Source organism: Poecile atricapillus, chromosome 1 (genome assembly GCF_030490865.1).
Source record: "Poecile atricapillus isolate bPoeAtr1 chromosome 1, bPoeAtr1.hap1, whole genome shotgun sequence".
Classification (NCBI taxonomy): Eukaryota; Metazoa; Chordata; class Aves; order Passeriformes; family Paridae; genus Poecile; species Poecile atricapillus.
Window position 1 is genome coordinate 173,352,103 of NC_081249.1, and position 19,928 is coordinate 173,372,030.

Sequence of the window (19,928 nt, forward strand, 5' to 3'; positions counted from 1 at the left end):
GGCTGTCACAGCAGTGGGTGATGTGTTCTCAGTGTTCTCAGCTTGGTTTCTGAAAGGATGCAGAAATGTTGGCTGAGTATCCTCCAAAGGCGCTAGAGGTTTTAAGTTTGAAGCGTTTCTTCCCAAAATGCCAGGTATACAAAACGTGTATCTTTTTAAATAATATTGCACATAAAAATCTTAAAAATTGTAGTGAAAGCAGGGTTGAAGGACAGTGTTTTCCAAAAGAGAATAAAAAGCTACCTGTACATAGTAAGTTTTAATTTAAAGAACGCCAAGATTATTCAAAATCTAAGCACATAATACTGACAGAAAAATGTTAAATTGCACAATCTACATATAAATTAATTTGTAAATACTTAAAAGTTTTTAAACATTGAATACCCTTGATTTCACAAATCAGCTAGGTCACTGTCAAAGGATCAACTTAATGAGTTAGAAGTACTTTCCCCCAGAAAGAAACAGAAACAAAAAGATTTGCAGTCTCAGATGAAGCACTGGAAAGAGTTAAAGCATTTCAGCTCAGAGGTAGTGCTAAACACATCCAACTAGAAGTCCATTATATTTGAACTATGATGAAATAACGTAGTAAAATGTAGAAAGACTATAAAATTTACAAAAATAAATAGTTCTGAATGCTTTAGAAAATGCAAGAGACTTTGTTGGTAAGTGTCTTGATCTGCTTTTCTGACCAAAAGAAAGCAAAGCGTGTCTCATTTTTAAAATATACCCATCTCTAGTAACGTGTCTGCAATCCACACAATCTAACTCTGCAATTTGACAGATGCCAGCTTGGCATAGACTCTGATATTAAAAATAAAGTGGAGGCTTTGTAAAAGATAACCTCACATGAAATTTGCTTTGCATGTAAATTCTTCTGTCAAATTAAAAATTGCACATAAAAAAGTTTATTGAAAGAGGCATGAGGGGTGAAGAGGGTATGTGCCATTGTTCCGCAAACACCCTGGAAGGAAAATGATGATTGCACAGTTCTGATAAATAAATTTAAAAAAAAAAAAAAAAAAAATCTGCCACTTTTTTGGTTAATAAGTTTTGGAATTATTTAGAAAATCCTACTATGGACAAATTACTATTTAGTTTGCTTTTTAAAGAATTCTTTACAACTATTCCAGTGGCTTTTATCCTGAAACCAAATGAAAGTGGCAGTTTAAAAGTATCTTTGGGTAAAACAAGTATCAGGATCCAACAAGAATTTCCATGATGTGGTCCAACTCACTCAGATCTGTTCTACATATCTGAATGTTGTTGGCTGAAGAAGAATTACACGATGGGAAGGTTTTCAATGGTTCTTCTGTAGTGAGAGATGGCGATCTGGGCGGCATCAGGGGAGGGCAACAGAAGTCTGAATCATACATTGAAGTGTCAATATCTTCAAATATGTCATCTATTGCCAAATCCTTCAAGTAACTGGTTGAATTTGAAATCTCAAAGGAACCAAACACACATTCAGCTCCCTTCAAATCCTGTCTATCATCTTCTAGTTTCAAACCAGTATTTTCTGGAAACTTTGGCTGGTCATCTCCAGTAGGAACCAGACAAGTAGGTGGGCTTATATCTTCTACAAAGTCTAAATCCTTCAGAATAGATGAAATAGCAGATGACATGTCGTCATCTGAAACGATCAGCAGGCTGTTTTCAATCGGGTCTTCTACAGACCGCAGGTCACAGCAGTGAGACTCCTGCTGACCAACACCTGAAGGCAACTGAAGGGAAATCCCAGGTGACTCCATCCCTGTGTAGCTGTGAGAGGCAGGAACAATGCCAGGGCAGATATTCACTGGCTGCTGGTTGCTCTCTTGTCTCATCTCCTCCTGAATCTGCCGCACGGTGTTGGCGATGAGGACGGAGCGGTGCAGGTTGGGCTCCACCAGCATTTTGTACGTCTGTAACTTGGTGAGGCACATGTTGAGCACCAGCTGCCTCTTGAGAGGATAGGGCAGACTTCGACTGGAATCAAAGGCACTCGAGAGACCAGCCATGTTCTCCTCATAGTCACTCAGCTTGCGCTTTAGGCCTCTCCCCAACATGAACCTGCAAGACAAAAAAGATGAATTAACCTTGAGCAGGCCCAATAGACAATTCTGAAAACCCAGTAATGCAAAATGTATTGGTTAGCTTAGACTTCTGATGTCACAGAATATCAAGAGACAGAAAGAAATCCTACACAACATGATTTCCATTGAAAAGATGCACTTTCCAGCTATATTGCTTCATGGCAACTTTTTTTCTAAACAGAAAACATTTAGCTTTTTTTTAAAAAGCTAAATACTTCTAAGTATATCTGACTGTCCACATGAAATAGATACTTATATTAAGGACCAAACAACTCTACAGAATATTCCATCATTTCCATTTGAGCATTAATTCTTGAGTACGGCAGGTAAGATTCCAAGCTAGTTTTCAACACCCGTTTTAATCTCATTAAGGCATTCTAATGTCTTGCTCAGTGTCTCTGAGAACTCTATGTAGGACTGATTCTTCTCTTTTTTTCTCTGGTGACCCACAATTGTTTTACAGCAGGGCCTCCCATGGGATCCTTATATGCATTCCACAGCTTGGTAGTTTGGTTAAATGTGGGAGGAAATCTGGCTGGGCTACTGAGCTCACAGAGAGACAATGGGTGCTCATGGCTGCTGGTTCACAACCTGCTACTGGCTTCACACTAAGAACATCAGGCAGGAAGGTATCAGACAGCATTTTAAAGGTAACCAATTTTGGTAAAATTGTTAGGAAAAAATTAGAATTTAGTTGCTTTCATTCTGCTTTATATGCTCTTGCACTGAAATACAGTAGGTCTAGAACAATGTGGTATAAAAACCTGTACACACACACATCTAAAATATAAGTGATCCAAAGAAATACCTACTTGGGTACTTTGCAATTACCATCCCAAGCCTAAAGAGTTTTTTATTAGGGACAAGAAGCCCTATGCAATCACTCATAAAAACACAGAAAAGGAGTATACTCTGTACAGAAAACACTGGTAAAATCTTAGTTACACACATCCTAAAGTGTCCATGAATACAGACACCTCGTTCCCAAACTATTAAAAAAAATTAAGCAATCATAAATTAGACACCAGTGGCAGATTAAGGGCAGATCCTTCAAGCACAATGATCCAGACCCTGCATGCTGCCGAGGGCCTCCCAACTTCCTTTTCATGTGAGCACTGGATGCTGCCAGCAATAGCTCAGCTGATGGCCGCAGCTGCCAGCTGCTAGCCTGTCGCTAGACTTTTGGGGACAAGGAGAAGGCAGCAGGATAAAGCCTCTTTTACTATCAGGATTTCTCCAGATTTGCAGGGAGCATGGCAGGGCTCCATGGCTACATCCATCTGTCCAGACAAGGCTGCTGGAGAACTCTGCTCCTCTGGAGGAACAGAAAGCAAGCAAGCAGTGCATCCTCCTCAGCAAGACACAGGAGAGAAAACAGCTGCTACAGGAGTTTAGGTGTCAGACTTATCAACAGTACACACTTTCTTTTTGTAAGGACATTACCTAGATGAAATTCAGCTTGTCCTAGGACTGCATTTTTACTTAGCAGGGAGTAGTCTGGTCTATCTTCAGTTCATTAACTAGTCACTCTTGAAACAGCAACAAACTTTAATTACTTGTTATTTTACCACTGCTGCTATCTTAACTTTGAACTTCTGATTTTCTCTGAAGTTTTCTGCTAAACTGGCACAGCACCAGCTGTATCTCTTTAAAAACCAGAAGGTGTCTGGATGTGGTGTGCCTGTTCACCTGAGTCATCTTCCCACACTGATCATGTATGGCTCTCCCACTCGGGCACCCCATTAAGAGCAAACAGACACAGCCAGTACCGAGCACTGCATTGCAACAAAATCAGAACAAATCTGGATACAAAGTTCAGGCACAAAATATAATAACAAAGTATTCTGGGGAGGCAGCGTGTGTGTCAAGGATCGTCAAACCACTGACAATACTGTAACTGATAATTTTTGACACAATCTATGGAAAATCACATTCATGCAGGACAAGTTTCTGTACATATCATATTCTGAACAAGGACTGTTCCTATACATATCAACTCTCGTCATGAAGACAATCATTTATGCAAATCCTAAACTCACAATGAAATCGTGAAGTCTCCATCTTAAGTAGCATTTAAATGTGTACTACCTCAGGCATTACCTCATAGCATCACCATAAGAACAAAAATTATGAATCAAAATGGCTGTTTCTTCACTAAGCACCATCACTCCCATACACTGCACACTAGTGGGGTTGGTTCATTTGTCTTTTATTTTTTTCCTCTCAATTAATTAAACAGACCAAAATTTACAGCCATAAGGGAATGAAGTTATGACTACATAGGAAACAGCAATTCTGACATTTCATGCATTCAGAATACTTCATTTTGATAATTTACTGCTTTTAATTTATTTTTTTTTTAATACAAATTAATACTTTGTTAGACACACAGGAAATACTATTCTTATCTCTTTGAATTATATGAATTATGTTAATTCCTAACATCTCAAAAATTAAATTCTGTAAGGAAGTTTAAAGAACAAGGAGACCATGGTATGCGAGGATGTATAATTTCACAAAAACAACTTAATATGATGTTTTACTTTTCAGTTCAAACAGTAGCCTAGTTAGACTAAATACTTCATGCTCATATAGGCAGACACCCCTCTTTTCATTCCTCAAATTTCCTTCATAAAATTTGTCCCAGAGCATTTTAGAAACATGTAACAATGCTTGAGCATGACAGCACTTGACTGCAAAAATGAAGTGCCAGAAACACTATTTGCTCCAACTTCAAAATGTTTCTACTTAAACATACTCCCCACTTCCAAGATGTGTTTTTAAAATAAACAAACATAGTACTACCTTACATTTTAGAAATTCTGTCTAACACTAATTTATTTCCTAACAGGAAGGATCCCCTACTCTCCTGCCAGAAGCTAGATGATTTCAGAGGTCATACAAAAATTTGGAGAAGGCTAATAAAAACCAGAGTACCATTGGTACGGTGGATTTAAAAATGACTAGTGTCATGGTTGCTACAGGAGACATTAAATTTCAGTTCTTGTCAAACACACTCAGCTGCTGACCTACAAAAGACACAAAGCCCCTTTGTTAGCAGCTAATCTACATTTTATCAGGCCCTTTGCCTCACTTTCTAACACAAGAATTTCTGACAGGATCAGATCTTTAACAAACTACTGTGTATTTTCTAAGCTGCTTGTTCTTCCAGAGCGCTGCATATTGACACCTCATCCCAAACCCAAAATTCACAGTCAGATGCTCTCTTTCGGAGCATTACTTTGCAGCAGAAGATGCTGATGGCATTATTTAATTATGCAATGCTTATTCCACTCCAATTTTTGGCAGCAGGGCAAACAAGCAGCCGTGCACACACAAGCCCCCAGTTGCCTGCCCAGACGAGGAGCAGTGTCAGCCCTTCCATCCACATGGGCACAGCCAGTGCACAGCAGCACAGTCTGGACACACTAAAGCACAGGCTCCAGAAACTGTTACTCCAGCCTAATTCCAGGAACCTACTCACATCTCCAAAAATTGGATCAACTAACAGGATTTTGGGATGTGCCAATCTGATAACTCTGCAATTTTTAAGTAAATAAACTGAATAAAAATTAAAAGTTTACGCCAACTTCAAATGTGAGGTCCGTACATAGCTGCTCAGTTATAAAAGCAGCAAGCTCTAAGCCACCCTTTTTTGAACTTGAAAAAGTTCCACAACAGAAATTTTTTTTCCATTCAGATGATCTATTTTAGAATCTTTTGTCATGAAAAAAACAGGAACAATGAGAAGCAACACATCTCAACTTTTTTCCTGGCATCTTCTCATCCTCTCTCATTATAGTAATGCAAACTGAGCCACAGGTTGTTTATGGCAGAACACTTTTTTAATGAAAATAATTTTTTAGATATAGAGAAAAGGAAGCAAAGTGAACTCAGTATTTGGGAATACCAAACTCTCTATTCACATCACTGAACTGCAATGGAGTCTGTGTAGAAATTCTGCCCTGACAGCATGTTCCCCAGTTCCTTCCAGGCCTCCATGGAGGACATTTCATAGCAACTCCTCCCTGCTAAGATGGGAAGAAGTATCCAAGCACTGTAATCCTACACCATATGAGGGTTTGAAAAAACTTGGGAGGGAAGAGGCCCATCCCTGGTTGGCAAATCCACACAATACCAAACAAACAGGCCTGGTCAGGGTGCAGCTACTCAGAAGAAACATTCCAGGCTACCAAGAAAAACTCACATTGCAACGTGTTGTGGACAATACGGGGCCCATGCCACCATTTCAGCTCCATCTGTCACACGGTCTGACAGTGCAGCTGCCACTGACACATGGTGGGGAAGTACAGCTGGGAACACTCTCAAGGAATAATGCAACATGTGAAAACCCTCAATTACTTCTATCTGGGCAAACTACTACTTAAGAACTTTTTTGGAAGATGAGGGAGAAGAACTAAAGAGAGAAGTTCAACAATGTTTAGAACTCAGGACCTCACAGAGCCTTAATTTTTAGCAGAGAAGAGCTACAAAAATAATGAGTGTATCAAACATGACTGCCATGATTAGTATCATCAGAACACGAACTTTTCATGCACAAAACAAGCACAGTTATTTATTTACCACTAAATATGTTTAAATAGCAAGATCATCAATAAAGTACCTGGCCTTCACTTTGCAGGTAAAGATAACTGAATTCATAGTGGTTTCTTCTGGCATTTTTTTTTTAGAGTATTATTAAATTCAAACTTGCTTTACCCTTTCTGTACAGCCACACTGCTGTATTTTTCAGCCCAAGACTAAATGAAGTCTAAATCAAGACTCAAAGTGAAATACTACTTTTTCTTTACAGGACAAAAATACCAGCTTTGCAGGTGTGTAAGCACCTCATGAGTGAAAGCTGCCTGTCCAGTTTGCAATAATGCAACTTAGGTATTAAAATCAAAATTAGAGACTCCTTGCTATTGTAATTTGGGCAATTCCCTTTCAAAGTCTCCTTTGTCTCCTAAGTGTTAAGGAGTAAAGACAGACAGAAGTCTCTCTGGGCTGTAGACCTGTATTAGTGAATGAACAAGGCTGACTGATTTCCTGGTGTTCTGCTCTCCCCTCTCTTCCACAGACACATCCCACAAGAACACGTCTATCTGCAGGAAGTGCAAAGGAAGACAAACACCCCAGCAGTTAGGGCTGTTTCCCAGAATTATCTGATGTATGCTGCACACTATTTTTAATGATAATCCTTCCCCTACCCAACACATATTTTAAGGCAACATAAGTTCTTGAGCAGCTCTAATTGAAGTGCTGGACTGGCTACTGGCTTGTATTTTGCGTAGAAGAAAGTGCACAAGAAAATGGAAAGGCTGAAGGTGCAGTTAACAGACACAACACAAATCCCTTCCTCCCATCCGGGCTTAGTGCTGATCACTTGGACATGCCTTACATAACAGTGTAAGCTGTCAGAGCACACAGAACATCTTTGACCTGGGGTCCCCAGCAAGTGCTAGACATCCCCACACTACATCTTGGCTGTTACTCACAGCAAGCGAGGGAAGGACTAAACGCCTTAAGAAACACCAAAGTAAAAAGCAGTTTAGACCTGAAAATACTTCCAAGCATACAAAAATGTGTTTAAGTCCATTGCCTCCCCATCCCCCCAGCCCTGCCCCAGTTTAGCCAAGATGAGTAACTGCTGGAGAAGGCACAAGTGACTAAAAGTGTGCGTACAGGGAGGAGTGCAGTCCTACCAGCTTACTCCCATACCTAAACTCCTATGCAACAACTTCTTCACAGGAGTCAGAAATTACTAGAAAATAGCTGCTCAAAGAAAGAAGACTTAATGTCAACTTTTTGGTCAACAAATCCTGACCTGTAACATGCTCCCAGTCTGGTACAAAGCAACTGGAACACAGAACCAAGATGTGCTACTGTTCAGGCTCAAGAAACCCCAACAAAAACAAGCAAACCCAAAAACAAACACACACCAACCCGGAAAACAAAACAGAAAAATCTCCACACCTAAGGATTTCCCCACATTTTGAAAGTAAGACTAGCCTGAACAGCATTCATTATGTACAGGAAAGGAATGATAGGAAGACTGAGTTTAGCACAGAATTATTCTGGAATTATAACGTTCCCACTGTCATTCACTATGTGTGGAAGTAGAAAATCACCTGTATCATACACAAATATTTTAGGAGTGGAAATGATGTTTAAGAAGCACTTGGAAGTAAGTTTTACTTTGATTTAAAGTTAGTTCAAACCCCCCCCACGACAACCTGTTTATGTTATGTCTATCGGGATCTGGAAAATTCCTGCACTTAAGGACATCTTTGTAAGTTCCTTACTCCCATTTCATTTTACAAAGCACTGATAAGAGCTTTTCTTTACAAACTATGGCAGCTAAGTTTCAGAGCATGGCATTTCACTCTGGAGAAGGAACTCCTCTGTTAGAATCTGTATCTCCCACAGCTAAAACAAGTGGGTTCCACTGCTTAGTAGAGAGAAAATTCCATCCTTAAAATCTACAAACTAAACCACTATCACTCTTGTCTGTCACTTGTGTAGATTTTTCCATATTTATTAATAAAGTTCATGTGTATATTTTAATTAGTGTGTTTAGCAAGGTTTTTTCAGGGATTTTGGGTAGATTTTTTTTTTTTTAGTGGAAGAAGGGCCTGGAATAATTTAAACTAAGAATCAATACTAGCTGGCAAAAGCTAATACATGATCAAGACTTACTAAACCTAGAAACTCCCATAGTATAAAACTAAACTATAATTAAATGAGAACATAGGACTCATAAAGGAAACAACAAGAACCAAACCACCATAGTTCTACCAAAGCATCTCACTAGAGAGACAAAGGATCATTAGAGCTGAAATGCAATGACAGACCTCTTCACAGCTTGTTCTAGTCAACTGAACAGCTCCCAATCCTGTATTTGCTTCAAACAGATACTAGATGCATTCATCTACATAACAATGACACATGTTTTAGGGTTACAGTATATCTAAAAGATATACTAATAAAGAAAGTTATAGCTTATTAAATATGAAAAATTCCCATGCCCATAAGTTAACAGAAAAAAATGGACCATTAACAGTAAAAGCAAACAAGAAAAAAAGCTCTTTTCCTGATAGAGGACTGTGCATTTATTCTTTCAGTAGCCAAATCAGAAATCATTGACTTTTCTCTTGTAGCACACAACTTTACTTCAGTATCCGAAGTGCCACCTTCTAACAAGACAAAACTGCAACACTCAATTTTAGCAGCTGAACAGTGGATCTTACCATAACACTGAAGTCTTAATTAAGCAATTTGCAAGAAAAATGTGATCTTAAAGCAATATGCTTTATTGCATTTTAATAATTCCCCCTTATGAAGGAAAAACAGTAATGGAAATTCAGAATACCCAAACCAAAGAGTTTTTACCTCACTTTATATTACATTTTCCATTTTTAAAAGATATATTTCAGTTTACCATTCTAATCCACAAATAACATCTGCAGCTCATTTACAGAACATGCCCTATGCATGTAAGAAACAGTTTCATAAAAACATACAAGTAGTTACCCTTAGAAAACAGAAAGGAGTCCAGGCAGGAAGATTCTGGATTTTGCATAAAGCGTGGTCATCCAAGAGTCTTGAACTATCCCAGAGGCCAAGCCATCCACCGAGGTAGGATGATGCGACTTAAGAGGAAAAACAAAACAAAACCAGAGTATTTAATTACTATGTGGTAGTTTTCACTTTTTTAAACCAGAAGCATTAAGCACACAATTCAATACAACTTTTGAAATTATTTGTCCTAAATTCTATTAAAGCAGATAAATATGGGTAAAACCCCCTAAAATTCATGAATACACTGAAATAAGAGGACCTAACAGTTTCACCTGTGAACATATAGAATGTGGAAATTATCTTTCATAAATGAGTATTATAGAATGCTGATCCTCTAAGTGTTAGACTTTAGGATAAGGACTTGCACTGCTACCTCCTCCGGTTTTCAAACACCAATTTACAATTGTAACCGTCTCCAAAATTACATAATCAGGAGAGAGAATACCATGCATTATGAAGAACTACATTTCAGAGTTATCCCCTGATGCTTACAGGCTCCAAAAGCAGTTTGATTTTTATTTAATTCCCCAAATTTCCTCTTTTCCAGAATACATAAAACCAGTGTGAGAAGACAGTTGACAAGGTGTCCTACGATTGTGTCTAATGTTCAGTGTGGCATCACTTCCATCAAACCCCTGATATAGCAACATCACAGTATGGCTAGAGACCACAGGGATTAAATCATGGATTAGCTCAAGGCATTGGAACTGGGAAATGCGAAAAGGCTGAAGTGACGGTAAACTACGGACTAGGCTAGGAAATGTGGAGGGAATCGCATGATCCATGCTCTTGAGGTCTCACCTCCACCTGGAGAATCAAACAGTTATGAATTCCAAGAATTAAAGCCCTTGCAGGGGCTAACAGCCTGCAGCCAGGATTGGATGTGACATGCCTGTTTGTGCACATCACACACACAGACACCCGACCCAGCTAGGGCAAACCGCCTCACAAACGCACCGCAGGAGCAAGGATCAGTACTATCCGCATAAACACAGTCCTTCGTGATCAAAAAATCAAGAGTTCATACATTATTTTACAAATCTTAAAATAATACATAGTGAAAGGCAGTCTTACATTCAGACAGACGGGCAAGTAAACGCCTACAGTTCATCTTACAAAGCAACTCATAGCCTGATGCTACCAAAGGGCTCCTCCGCTTACAGAACCTCGGAACTGTAAAGATGCAGTAAAACAGCAGTAAAATGCCCGTGACCTAAGCAAGCTGAATCTAACCCACAGCAACGAACACATTAACATCTCCCTCCTCCTCCTCCTCCTCCTAGAAGCTGACTTCCTTCCCAGTATAATGATATCCACGCTATCTGTAAATAATCAAAACCAAGAAAATAAAAAAAGCCCCAGACAAAGACACAAATGAAGATTCATAACCTATTTGCTCTGAAACAGCAGGACTTCAGACGGTCACTATTGAGGTTCATTAGAGTGTACTTGTTAGGTCACAGGGAGAGGTGTGCAGTCACTGCATTTTCTATACACTGGATATAAAAACACATGTTTTAGAGTTTTAGGATTCTTTAATGCTAAAACAACTTCAACAAAGCTAACAAGCATAGTAAAGTGTTGAAAAGTTTTAGATTTTAGCACCTTAGCTTAAAAACCCCGAACCAAACAAAATTAGAAGCACTGGATAAAAAAACAGTACTGTTACTTGTGTTTTAGAAGTCCAATATTTTGCTAGAAGGAGATGAAGTCAGGAAGTTTTCAAATTTAATTTCTCTATTAGATACTTCAAAGGATTCCTGCAGCAGTAACTGTGGAGGTTTTGACTTTTGCCCTGTATGATTTCACACTGGGTTGAGTGTCAGGAACAAGTAAGGTTATTAGGTTTAGTTTTTACAATCTGTTAGGAAAAAAATAAGAACAACTATAGAAGACACAGAGTAGCTGCAAATCACTATGAATTATATCTCTAGTGGATTACTTTTTGTCTTCCCTTCCTAGTACGTGTTCAGTTACAATTTTGAGATTACAGCATCATTTCAATGTTAATGGTATTTCCCACATTGCAGTTAACTGCCTGAACTACAGAATTTCAGCCACATCAAAAATAAACTGGAAAACTACTGCATAAGGCTCCTACCTATGCTTTTAGAAACGAGCATTCCAACACAGTTTGAAAAATTCCAGGCCTAACTAGGGCAGAAATTATTAACTGCACCTATTTGCGAGCAAATCCGCAATATGCATAAAGACCAATCTTATGCTCCTCCAGTTCTATCCACCTGCTCGTAGCCCACACGTTTACAAGCCAAACAAAACCTGCTATTAAAAATTTAACTGCAGCTTATACGTAAGTCGCAACTACCAAGCGGCAGCGATCTGGAGTGCCAGGATGGAACCGCTGGGATTCAGGGAAAGCCCTTTCCTGCCGCCTCCCGCAGCCGCTCCCGCGGCTCCTGCCACCATTTGGCCTTTGTGGAAAGAGCGTCGGTGCTTCCTGCGGGCGTCCCGCCCCCCCCGCGCCGTGGGCAGCGGTAACCAGAGACAACCTTGGGCTTCCCGAGCTGCGAAAAGTTACACTCCTCCCCCTTCCTCCGCCCGGCTCGCTCAGACCCCGGCCGGGCTAATTATAACTGCGCGAACAACTTCCACCGCCGGCCGCGCTCCGGGCGCTCCCCCCGCGCCCAGCCCAGCTCCCCGCGGCCGCCGTGCGCGCACCCCGGCCCCGCTGTGCCCCCGGCCCCAGCCCAGCTCCCCGGGGCCGCCGTCCCTCCGCACCGCACCGCTCCGGGGCCCGCCGTCCGCTCCACCTGTCCCCGCTGTCCCCTCCTCTCCCTCCGCACCGCCGGGTGCCCCTCCACCCCTCACCGGCAGGGCCCCCCCGCCCGGTCGGGGGTCCCGCCGCCCCCGCCTCGGCCTCCCGCCGTGTCCGGCCGTCACCCCGTGGCCGCCGCTGCCCTCTCCCTGCCCCCGGCTCCCAGCCCCGCGCCCTCCCGCCGCCTCCCGACCGGCGCCCCACCTGGGAGCGGAGGAACCCCCGTTCCTTCGCAGCCGGCCGAGCTCCCTCCCTTCGGCGGGGCTGGGACTCGGGCCGGGAGGAGGCGGAGGCAGCACCACCCCCGCCGGGCCCCGGCAGCCTCCGCTCCGCCCTTCCCTCCGCCCGCGACTCCCGCGGGGGGGCGCTGCGTGCGCCGCGCGCGCCAGCTGCCCGCCCTCCCATTGGCCGGCGGCCCTTTCAACCTGCCCGGCAACCATTTTCTGACTGGCCGACGAGCCTGGGAGGCGGGGCTACGGCCGGCCCCGCAGCGCCGCCCAATGAGAGAGCCGGAAGACCCGGGGGGCGGGGCCTAACGCCGGCATCGCCCAATGGGAACACGGGCGCCGCCGAGTCCCGCGTCCCCCGGCGCGGCGCTCCGGGGGCGGCCCCGCCCGCGCTGCCGGGGATGGCGGAGCGGCCGGGCCGGGCTCCGCTGAGCAGCGCGGTGCTGCGCTCGCCGCTGCCGCCGCACTTTGCGCCTTGAAACCACCGCGGAGCCACCGGCCAGCCCGGATCCAAGCCCACAGCCACTCCCGCCCCCCCCTTTTTTTTTTTTGTATAAACTCGCACTCCGTCTGTGACCAAAACTACCAAATTTCAGTAAAAGGCGTGCCCAGGGCCTCTACAGAGCAGCGTTCCTACAACGCCCGGTGCCAGGGCTCTTGGGTAACGAGACCAGCCCTAGAGCTACGTCAAACATTGCACAATTCTGCCATGAATATTCACTTGATTTTTTTTTTTTTTTCTTCAAAGATGAGATGGTTTTAGCCATGCTCAAACCTCATATTTGCTTTTCACGGGCATTTGCGTAATCAAGTTACATTGGCACGAGTGTTTGTACAAACCAGATTTCAAAATCTGACACTGAAGTATTTGTAAAGGTCGATTTTCCTCCTTTGTCGAACCTTGCCATGGGTTGGTTACCTGATGCATCCCCAAAAAGCTGCTTGATCTAAACCCATCTTTGACAGAGCCAATCTCTAGGACATTAAAACCAAACAAAACTCAAGGACATTTGCACAGACGGGTTCCTACATTGACAACGAGCACAGACCAATTTCATTCACAAGGTTCCATGTTGGTCTCATCCATACTACAGAAACATTTGCAATTGTCTGCTGGAGATATGCTACAACTTTGATGAAAGATTTTGTGATTATTCAGCAAAGAAGATTTTTTGTTTTAAACCCTCAAGTCCAATAGATTTTAACCCTTGTGTCTCCTGATGGGTAGGAGTGTGCAAGGCTTGACCCAATATAGGAGTGAAGGGCAGAGAGACAGAAAGCCAGAGCTGACCTCCATGGGTCTCTCACTGAGGATGAGGGGACCATCTCTCCAGGCCACCACTCTTCTGCAGCACGGTGCCCCCAATTCCTCAGCCACAGCTGTGCTCTGACCTCACTGCTGGGGGTCACGGAGCACAGAAGGGGAGTGAGTGCTGCTGTGAGAAGCACTAATGAATCCTTTTTGACACGCTGCCGGCGCTGTGTCACCTCCCCGAATGGCTGAGGGGTGACACCCCAACCCCCATGGTCCATCTGCTACACCAAGTGTAAGTGCAGAACCAGTGTCAGCACTGATGGGGAGGAGTGGACCAAATACCTCCCCCAGACCCCTTCCTTCCCACCACACACTGTGGCTTAAGTGGAGGAGTAACCCTGAGATGTTCAGGATTCTTCTGCCTGCTAAAGTCAGCCAGGGACAACCAGGAGTATTGCACCAGGACCGACCCCTGCCATATGCTGGGGATTATCTCCAACGAGTACACACAGGACAGGCGTACAAAGGTAGCTGGTGCAAAAGGGATGGATCTGGAATCATTATGTCTAATACAGAATATAAAGGGGTAGTTTAACTAGCAGTACCCCTAAAGTGTTCCCATAGTTTGAGCCAAGGTTAGGCTTTGCAGACTTGACCCATGCTGGTAAAAGTCTGTGACCTCTGGGCTACCCTGCAGCAGAAGTACAGTCCTGGACAATTCTCCCTCTCTACCGCTCAAGGCAATGCTTGAGCCTCTGGTACAACCATTCTTCTTAAGTCCAGCATACCTCCCAGAAAGACACCAACACCAGTCACTCTTTTTTGAGTGATTAACATAACATAGTCAGATTCTGTGAGCAATTTTTGTTCTGTGCAATAGGAAAGGGTGAATGTGCCTTCTATAGCGGGTGTTTCTAGAAAGGACAGTTGTTTCAAGCATGCTCTGACCAGAGGTACCGAAAAAAAGAACCTGGAGTTGTTTAAATGTATGCATCACAACCTTGGATTCATGGCTTAACACTTGAAGTTAATAGAAATGACCCAAAATATGGTGATTATTTGCAAAGCATTTGGTCACTTTTTTGCTTGTGTTAACAGTAGAATTCACAGAGAACTGGAACCTCATTTAGCTTGGCAATATTTAGCATCTTATGTGCTAGAGGAGCCATGCTTGTCTCACACAGTGAATTCAGAGGTCTGAGCACACATATAAGGTCTTTCTTGACAAAAAACTTCCTTTAAAAGGCCCTTATGTTCTCCAATGAGGTCATGTTCTAGGAGTCTAATGCTCTCCCATTTTGACTTGAACTAAGCTTGAGGCAAACAGGATTGCATATGATTTTTTAATGATTTAAACACGGCCTTTCAGAATGTCTGTACTCACTGCAGCAGTCCGGGATGCCATTCTCACGAGCAGCATATTTGCTTTTACAGCAAATTTTGCATAAACCAGGAAAAAACACAACCCTCAAACCAATCAATGTCTCTATATAACTTATCTGAAAGGAAAGCCGGAGGTTTGCTACTTCTTACCTTCATACTCGGCATCTATTCAAAAACACGGTTCCAGGAACACAGGAACTAATGAAGACTGCTTTCCTATGGATTTATGCCTGTGATTAATTACTCTGTGTCTAAGGTATGAGCTCTAATTGAAGCTGGTCTCATGCCTGGAAACTTATGTCTCTCCCTTATCTGAATTACTGGATATCAGTACAGAATGCTGTTTTCTTCTGGTATCTCCACACTAGGATACATTCTAAAAATGTAGTGACTGTGAGATCTGCCAGATTTGATTGAAATAAATTAGCTATTCTAAAGCTGAGTGGCAGAATGATCCCGTATATGCCATCCTTCCACAGGGAAATGAGAAAGGCAGAGCACGCTGCACTAAAGCCCGGTTAGTTTTACCACCTCTTTTTGGTGGTTAAAGCCGCTGTGAACAAACTAATCCTAGACAGTTACTCAAGTTTATTAGAAAAAGCTATGACACAAGATGCTTATTACAAAACCTAACAACACCTTACTGAATATTTCTCAGAGTAGGAAATTAGCCATTGTTCTCTTTTGTCAAAAGAATCATAATTTATAAGAAAAAGCACTTTCCCCCTATACCTTTCAAACAAAGCAGAGACACAAAAGCAAACTAAGGTACTGAGCTTCAGTTTAAACAATTAACCATTCAGAAATTTTGTCTTAAACTTTCAGTCAGCTCACTGGACACAAAATAGTCCAAACACTCAGTATTTTCCATATCTAGCCTTTCTCTCAGAAATTATTTCAAACACAGAAGAGTGAATTTGTTACAAGTACTGGGTTTTTTTTCTTTTAAGTATTAAACTCTTGGTCTTTGAGTTTGTTTTTTATCAACATACCATCTCTTCCCCTTGGAAGTCCTGTTTTGTAAGCTTGCACAACCCCAGGTTGAAGTTGCATTACTTGGTATATTTCTTTTCCTCTCCAAATCTTGTCTGTAAATAGAACATGAAAAATAGCATATACAGTTCCTTTGCTGCAGCATTTTACTATTGCAGTACATACTTGCACTTCCCACAAGCTCCATGTGGACTTCCAAATACAGCATACAGGGGAATACAATTTCTGTTTAATTCTGGTTTTGCAAGAAGTCTTGTAATCACCTGTATCTTCAATTACTCTTCCCTAAAAAGATGACAGTTGAAATTACTGAAATATTTCCCTGGCAATGCAAAGCAGTCTCTAGCATTAGGTTTTCCTGTTGATATGTTCGTCATGCTTGAATATTTACCACAATAATTCTTCAAGTCATAAACCACTCATTTTGGGGGAATGTTAGTTAAGCAAATGAATAATTATTGTTGTTTTTTAAGGAAAGAGCTACCATACAAACTTATGACAATCATGTCAAATAATGAAATTTTTGTATTTTTCACTAGCCATTTTTTCCTTTTTTTTTTTTTTTAAGGCACAACAAACGTCTAAAATAAGTCTTTCCTGACAAATTATTTGATGGAATTTTACCTCTCCATGAAAATTCCTTGGAAAAAAAGTAGGAAAACTTAACTGTCAACTTTGCAAGAAACAACAAAAGTTTGGACAATCCTTGCAAAACCTTGTATCTGATAAGCCAGATTGACAAAAATATGTATGTTCCCAAAATCTTTATTTAATTTCTTTGAAACTTGGTGGCTTTGTACTCTTAGTATTAGTCACAGAGCATGAAATAACACTCATTTAAGAACTGATGAGCAAACAAAATTTGTCATCATCAGTCTCTTTTTTTTATATGGGACTACACATTCTAGGCCTGAGACACAAGCATACTTTCACTTTGAACAGAAGTAATTTTTGAAAGCATTTTTATTTGTTCTATCATAGATGTCAGAAAACAAATGTGTTGGTTTTTTTTTCATTCTAGCTTTTCACAGTTTGTTTACTTATAAGGTAATATGGAATAAGTTGCAGGACTGCAAGGCAGTCATGCAAATCAATATTGTGAGACACAAAAAATCTATAATGGTCTGGTAATTACAATATTAAACTACACTCTCAGCCAATTTACAATAGTGCCTTTTAAAATGCTTACTAAAGCAGCCCAGACATACCCGAACTTCAAAAAAAGTCTAAGGACAGCTTTGAGAACAGGTAATTCCTGGTGAGTCTGAGGGCTCAGCTCACGTGTGAATCCCTAACTGCTCCAGGCTGAAACCCTTCCTTGCTGCACCTCCAAGGCAGTCTGGTCAGGAAAGGTGCTTTTTTTATTCAAAGACCTGATTCTCTCTTCATTGACTAAATTTGTCCTTTAGGCAAATATAGCTACAGTCGTAGAGACAAGTGTAGAGACAGATGATGTCTTTTGCACTTTTGTCTTAGGCAAACTCCCAGAGCTGTGGCAGAGAGAGGGGGTTAAAAGAAACCAGCAAACACCACACAAACACAGAAGCAATAAGCAGGCAAGCCATTGTTACAGCACCCTGGATCCTTGCACTTCTTGCGTTTGCAGAATGCCTGAGCTCTGATTTTCTGGCAAGGGAAAAGGGGAAATAAAACCACATGCACAGAAGAAGGGGACAGATACCCAGTGTTACCTGCAAAGGAAGCAGATTGGATATTAGCTATGTGCTTGACAGTGCTTTCTTTTGTGCACGTCTACAGCCCAGTGACACCAGGCAGACCAAGAGCCCTGTCAGACACATGGCATTGATGATGTGCAAGCTCCACAACTTCCCGAGGAGTACAAAGTCCTAGGAGTGGCAGCAAAATTTGTCACAAGCTTTTCCTAATTTAAGAGGCTACGTTTTTGTTGTTTTTTTTTTTTTTTAATTTCCCATTTACAAACAGAAATTAAGAAAATCCCCACCAGCTAACATTTGTAGCAACAGCTTACTAAAGAAATGAAATGGCAGTTAGAAAATAAGATTATTTTTTATTATTCCTTTTTTTTTTACCACCAGGAGAAGCAAAGCATGAGAAGCTGAATCAGATTGAGACACATTATTAAACCAATAGGGAGACAAGCTGATTTTACAGACTGGTCTCTGCAAAGTCAGACCAGTTGTAGGCACCCATCAGTTCTGCATGGTGACTGTGCAAGTTTCAGCAATAACAATTATTATACCTGCTGAGCCAAGATATCAGGCTTGTAAGAGCACATAAGATTTGGCATAAGTTTTAAGAATGTAATAAAATAGGATATATATTTCTGTTTAAATGCTTAACTCTATAAATGCCTACTTACCTATCACATTTCCTGTTAAGCCAACTAGTCTCTATAAATTGTTTTAACAATAATAGAGTTATAAATACACACATGTGCATTTGAGACACAGTTTAAGTTATGAACAAGTTATATTGATTCCTATCTGTAACATGCAGACTGATGCACAAGAAGGAAGTGGGGAAGAGCATTTTTAAAATATCTTAACACAAAATAGCTCATTCAATGAAAACAGAGGGTATGGAGGCAGAGGGGAACATCAATAATTGCTCAAACCTGTGGTTTTTCAACACAGTTCAGAGCAATTTTGGGAGTTTCCCAGAGGAACGTAAGATATTTAGTTATTCCAATCAATGTTGATATTCCCTTTATAAAACTCTGAAACTGCCTGGCTTTCTGATTTACCCCCTAAGGCATATGCAGTCCAGTCCAGCAGTTCATGAACAAAAAAGCATCAAGAAAAATTACCTGCAGATTTATGATTTTTAAGGAATCTCTGATACTACAAGAAACACTACCAAATAAAACCAGCTTTATTTCACTGTGAGATATGACAGTTTGTGCCTGTATTTGGATCCTCCCAAATCAGCATTTATTACTGCAATACCTATGAGTGATCTCTCAATTAAAACATGTAGCATGGAGCAAGATTCTCTTTGGTCCAGCTATATCCTACAGACTGAACTTGCAAGTACCTATATGCTATTTGGTGCTTTAACATGAAGTTATTAATTGAAGTGAGAAAGCAAAGTTTAACTACAGCAACTACAAATTATCTTATGCCAAATTTAATATAAGGAAACATCTTCCAGTTCACTGGAGACTCACACCAAATGCATGGTTTCAGAAGATGGAGCCCATACGCATTCAACTGTCGAGTTTGCAAAATTTAGCTAAATGATATGATCTTTCCTCAAAGCAGATGATTCTAAAGCACATAAGCTCAGTGGTCTCCTTATTCTTGAAGTGATACTCAAATGTTCGTAACACCCCTTTGGCACTCCCACCTCCAATCCCCTTCCCAGGTTTGAGAACCTGCACCACAGGTAAGGTCACTCATGGGAAGTGACTGTCACACAGACACAGAGCCTGTCACACACAGCAAGGTTTTCTTTTCTTGTTCAGCAACTTGCCTGGCTTAGATCTACAGAAAACAACCATGTTACTGAGAGATGTCTTCCCCTGACACAGCCACAGCCAACATATTCCAATGTTGAAACCAATCCGTAGTATTTTCTCCCTTCCCTGCTCCCTGCTAGCTTGGGGCTTTTCCCCAGTAGCAGCTTCTGATGGTAAACATTTGTTATTTTAGAATAAA

The 19,928-nt window shown here is 41.5% G+C and overlaps 1 protein-coding gene across 5 annotated transcripts; it reads right to left on the reverse strand.

The window, feature by feature from the left end:
* Nucleotides 1-1,010: 1,010 nt before the first annotated feature.
* LOC131580449 (SERTA domain-containing protein 2-like) lies at nt 1,011-12,777 on the reverse strand. Of its 5 annotated transcripts, none has more exons than XM_058841666.1 (5): nt 12,637-12,771; nt 11,046-11,152; nt 10,731-10,829; nt 9,609-9,727; nt 1,011-2,052 (listed from the first exon to the last, which is right to left on the reverse strand). In XM_058841666.1, the coding sequence occupies exon 5, from the start codon at nt 2,046-2,048 to the stop codon at nt 1,197-1,199; it is 852 nt and encodes a 283-aa protein (XP_058697649.1). In that variant the 5' UTR covers nt 2,049-2,052; nt 9,609-9,727; nt 10,731-10,829; nt 11,046-11,152; nt 12,637-12,771; the 3' UTR covers nt 1,011-1,196. The 5 variants fall into 5 exon arrangements, with proteins under 5 accessions (XP_058697649.1, XP_058697666.1, XP_058697658.1 ...); XM_058841683.1 differs by lacking the exon at nt 12,637-12,771 and adding an exon at nt 11,983-12,360; XM_058841675.1 differs by lacking the exon at nt 11,046-11,152.
* Between the last annotated feature and the right edge of the window lie 7,151 nt (nt 12,778-19,928).

Coding starts and splice junctions, on each gene's coding strand:
- LOC131580449 (XM_058841656.1), bottom strand. CDS start 2,048: ATGTTGGGGAGAGGCCTAAAGCGCAAGCTGAGTGACTATGAGGAGAAC.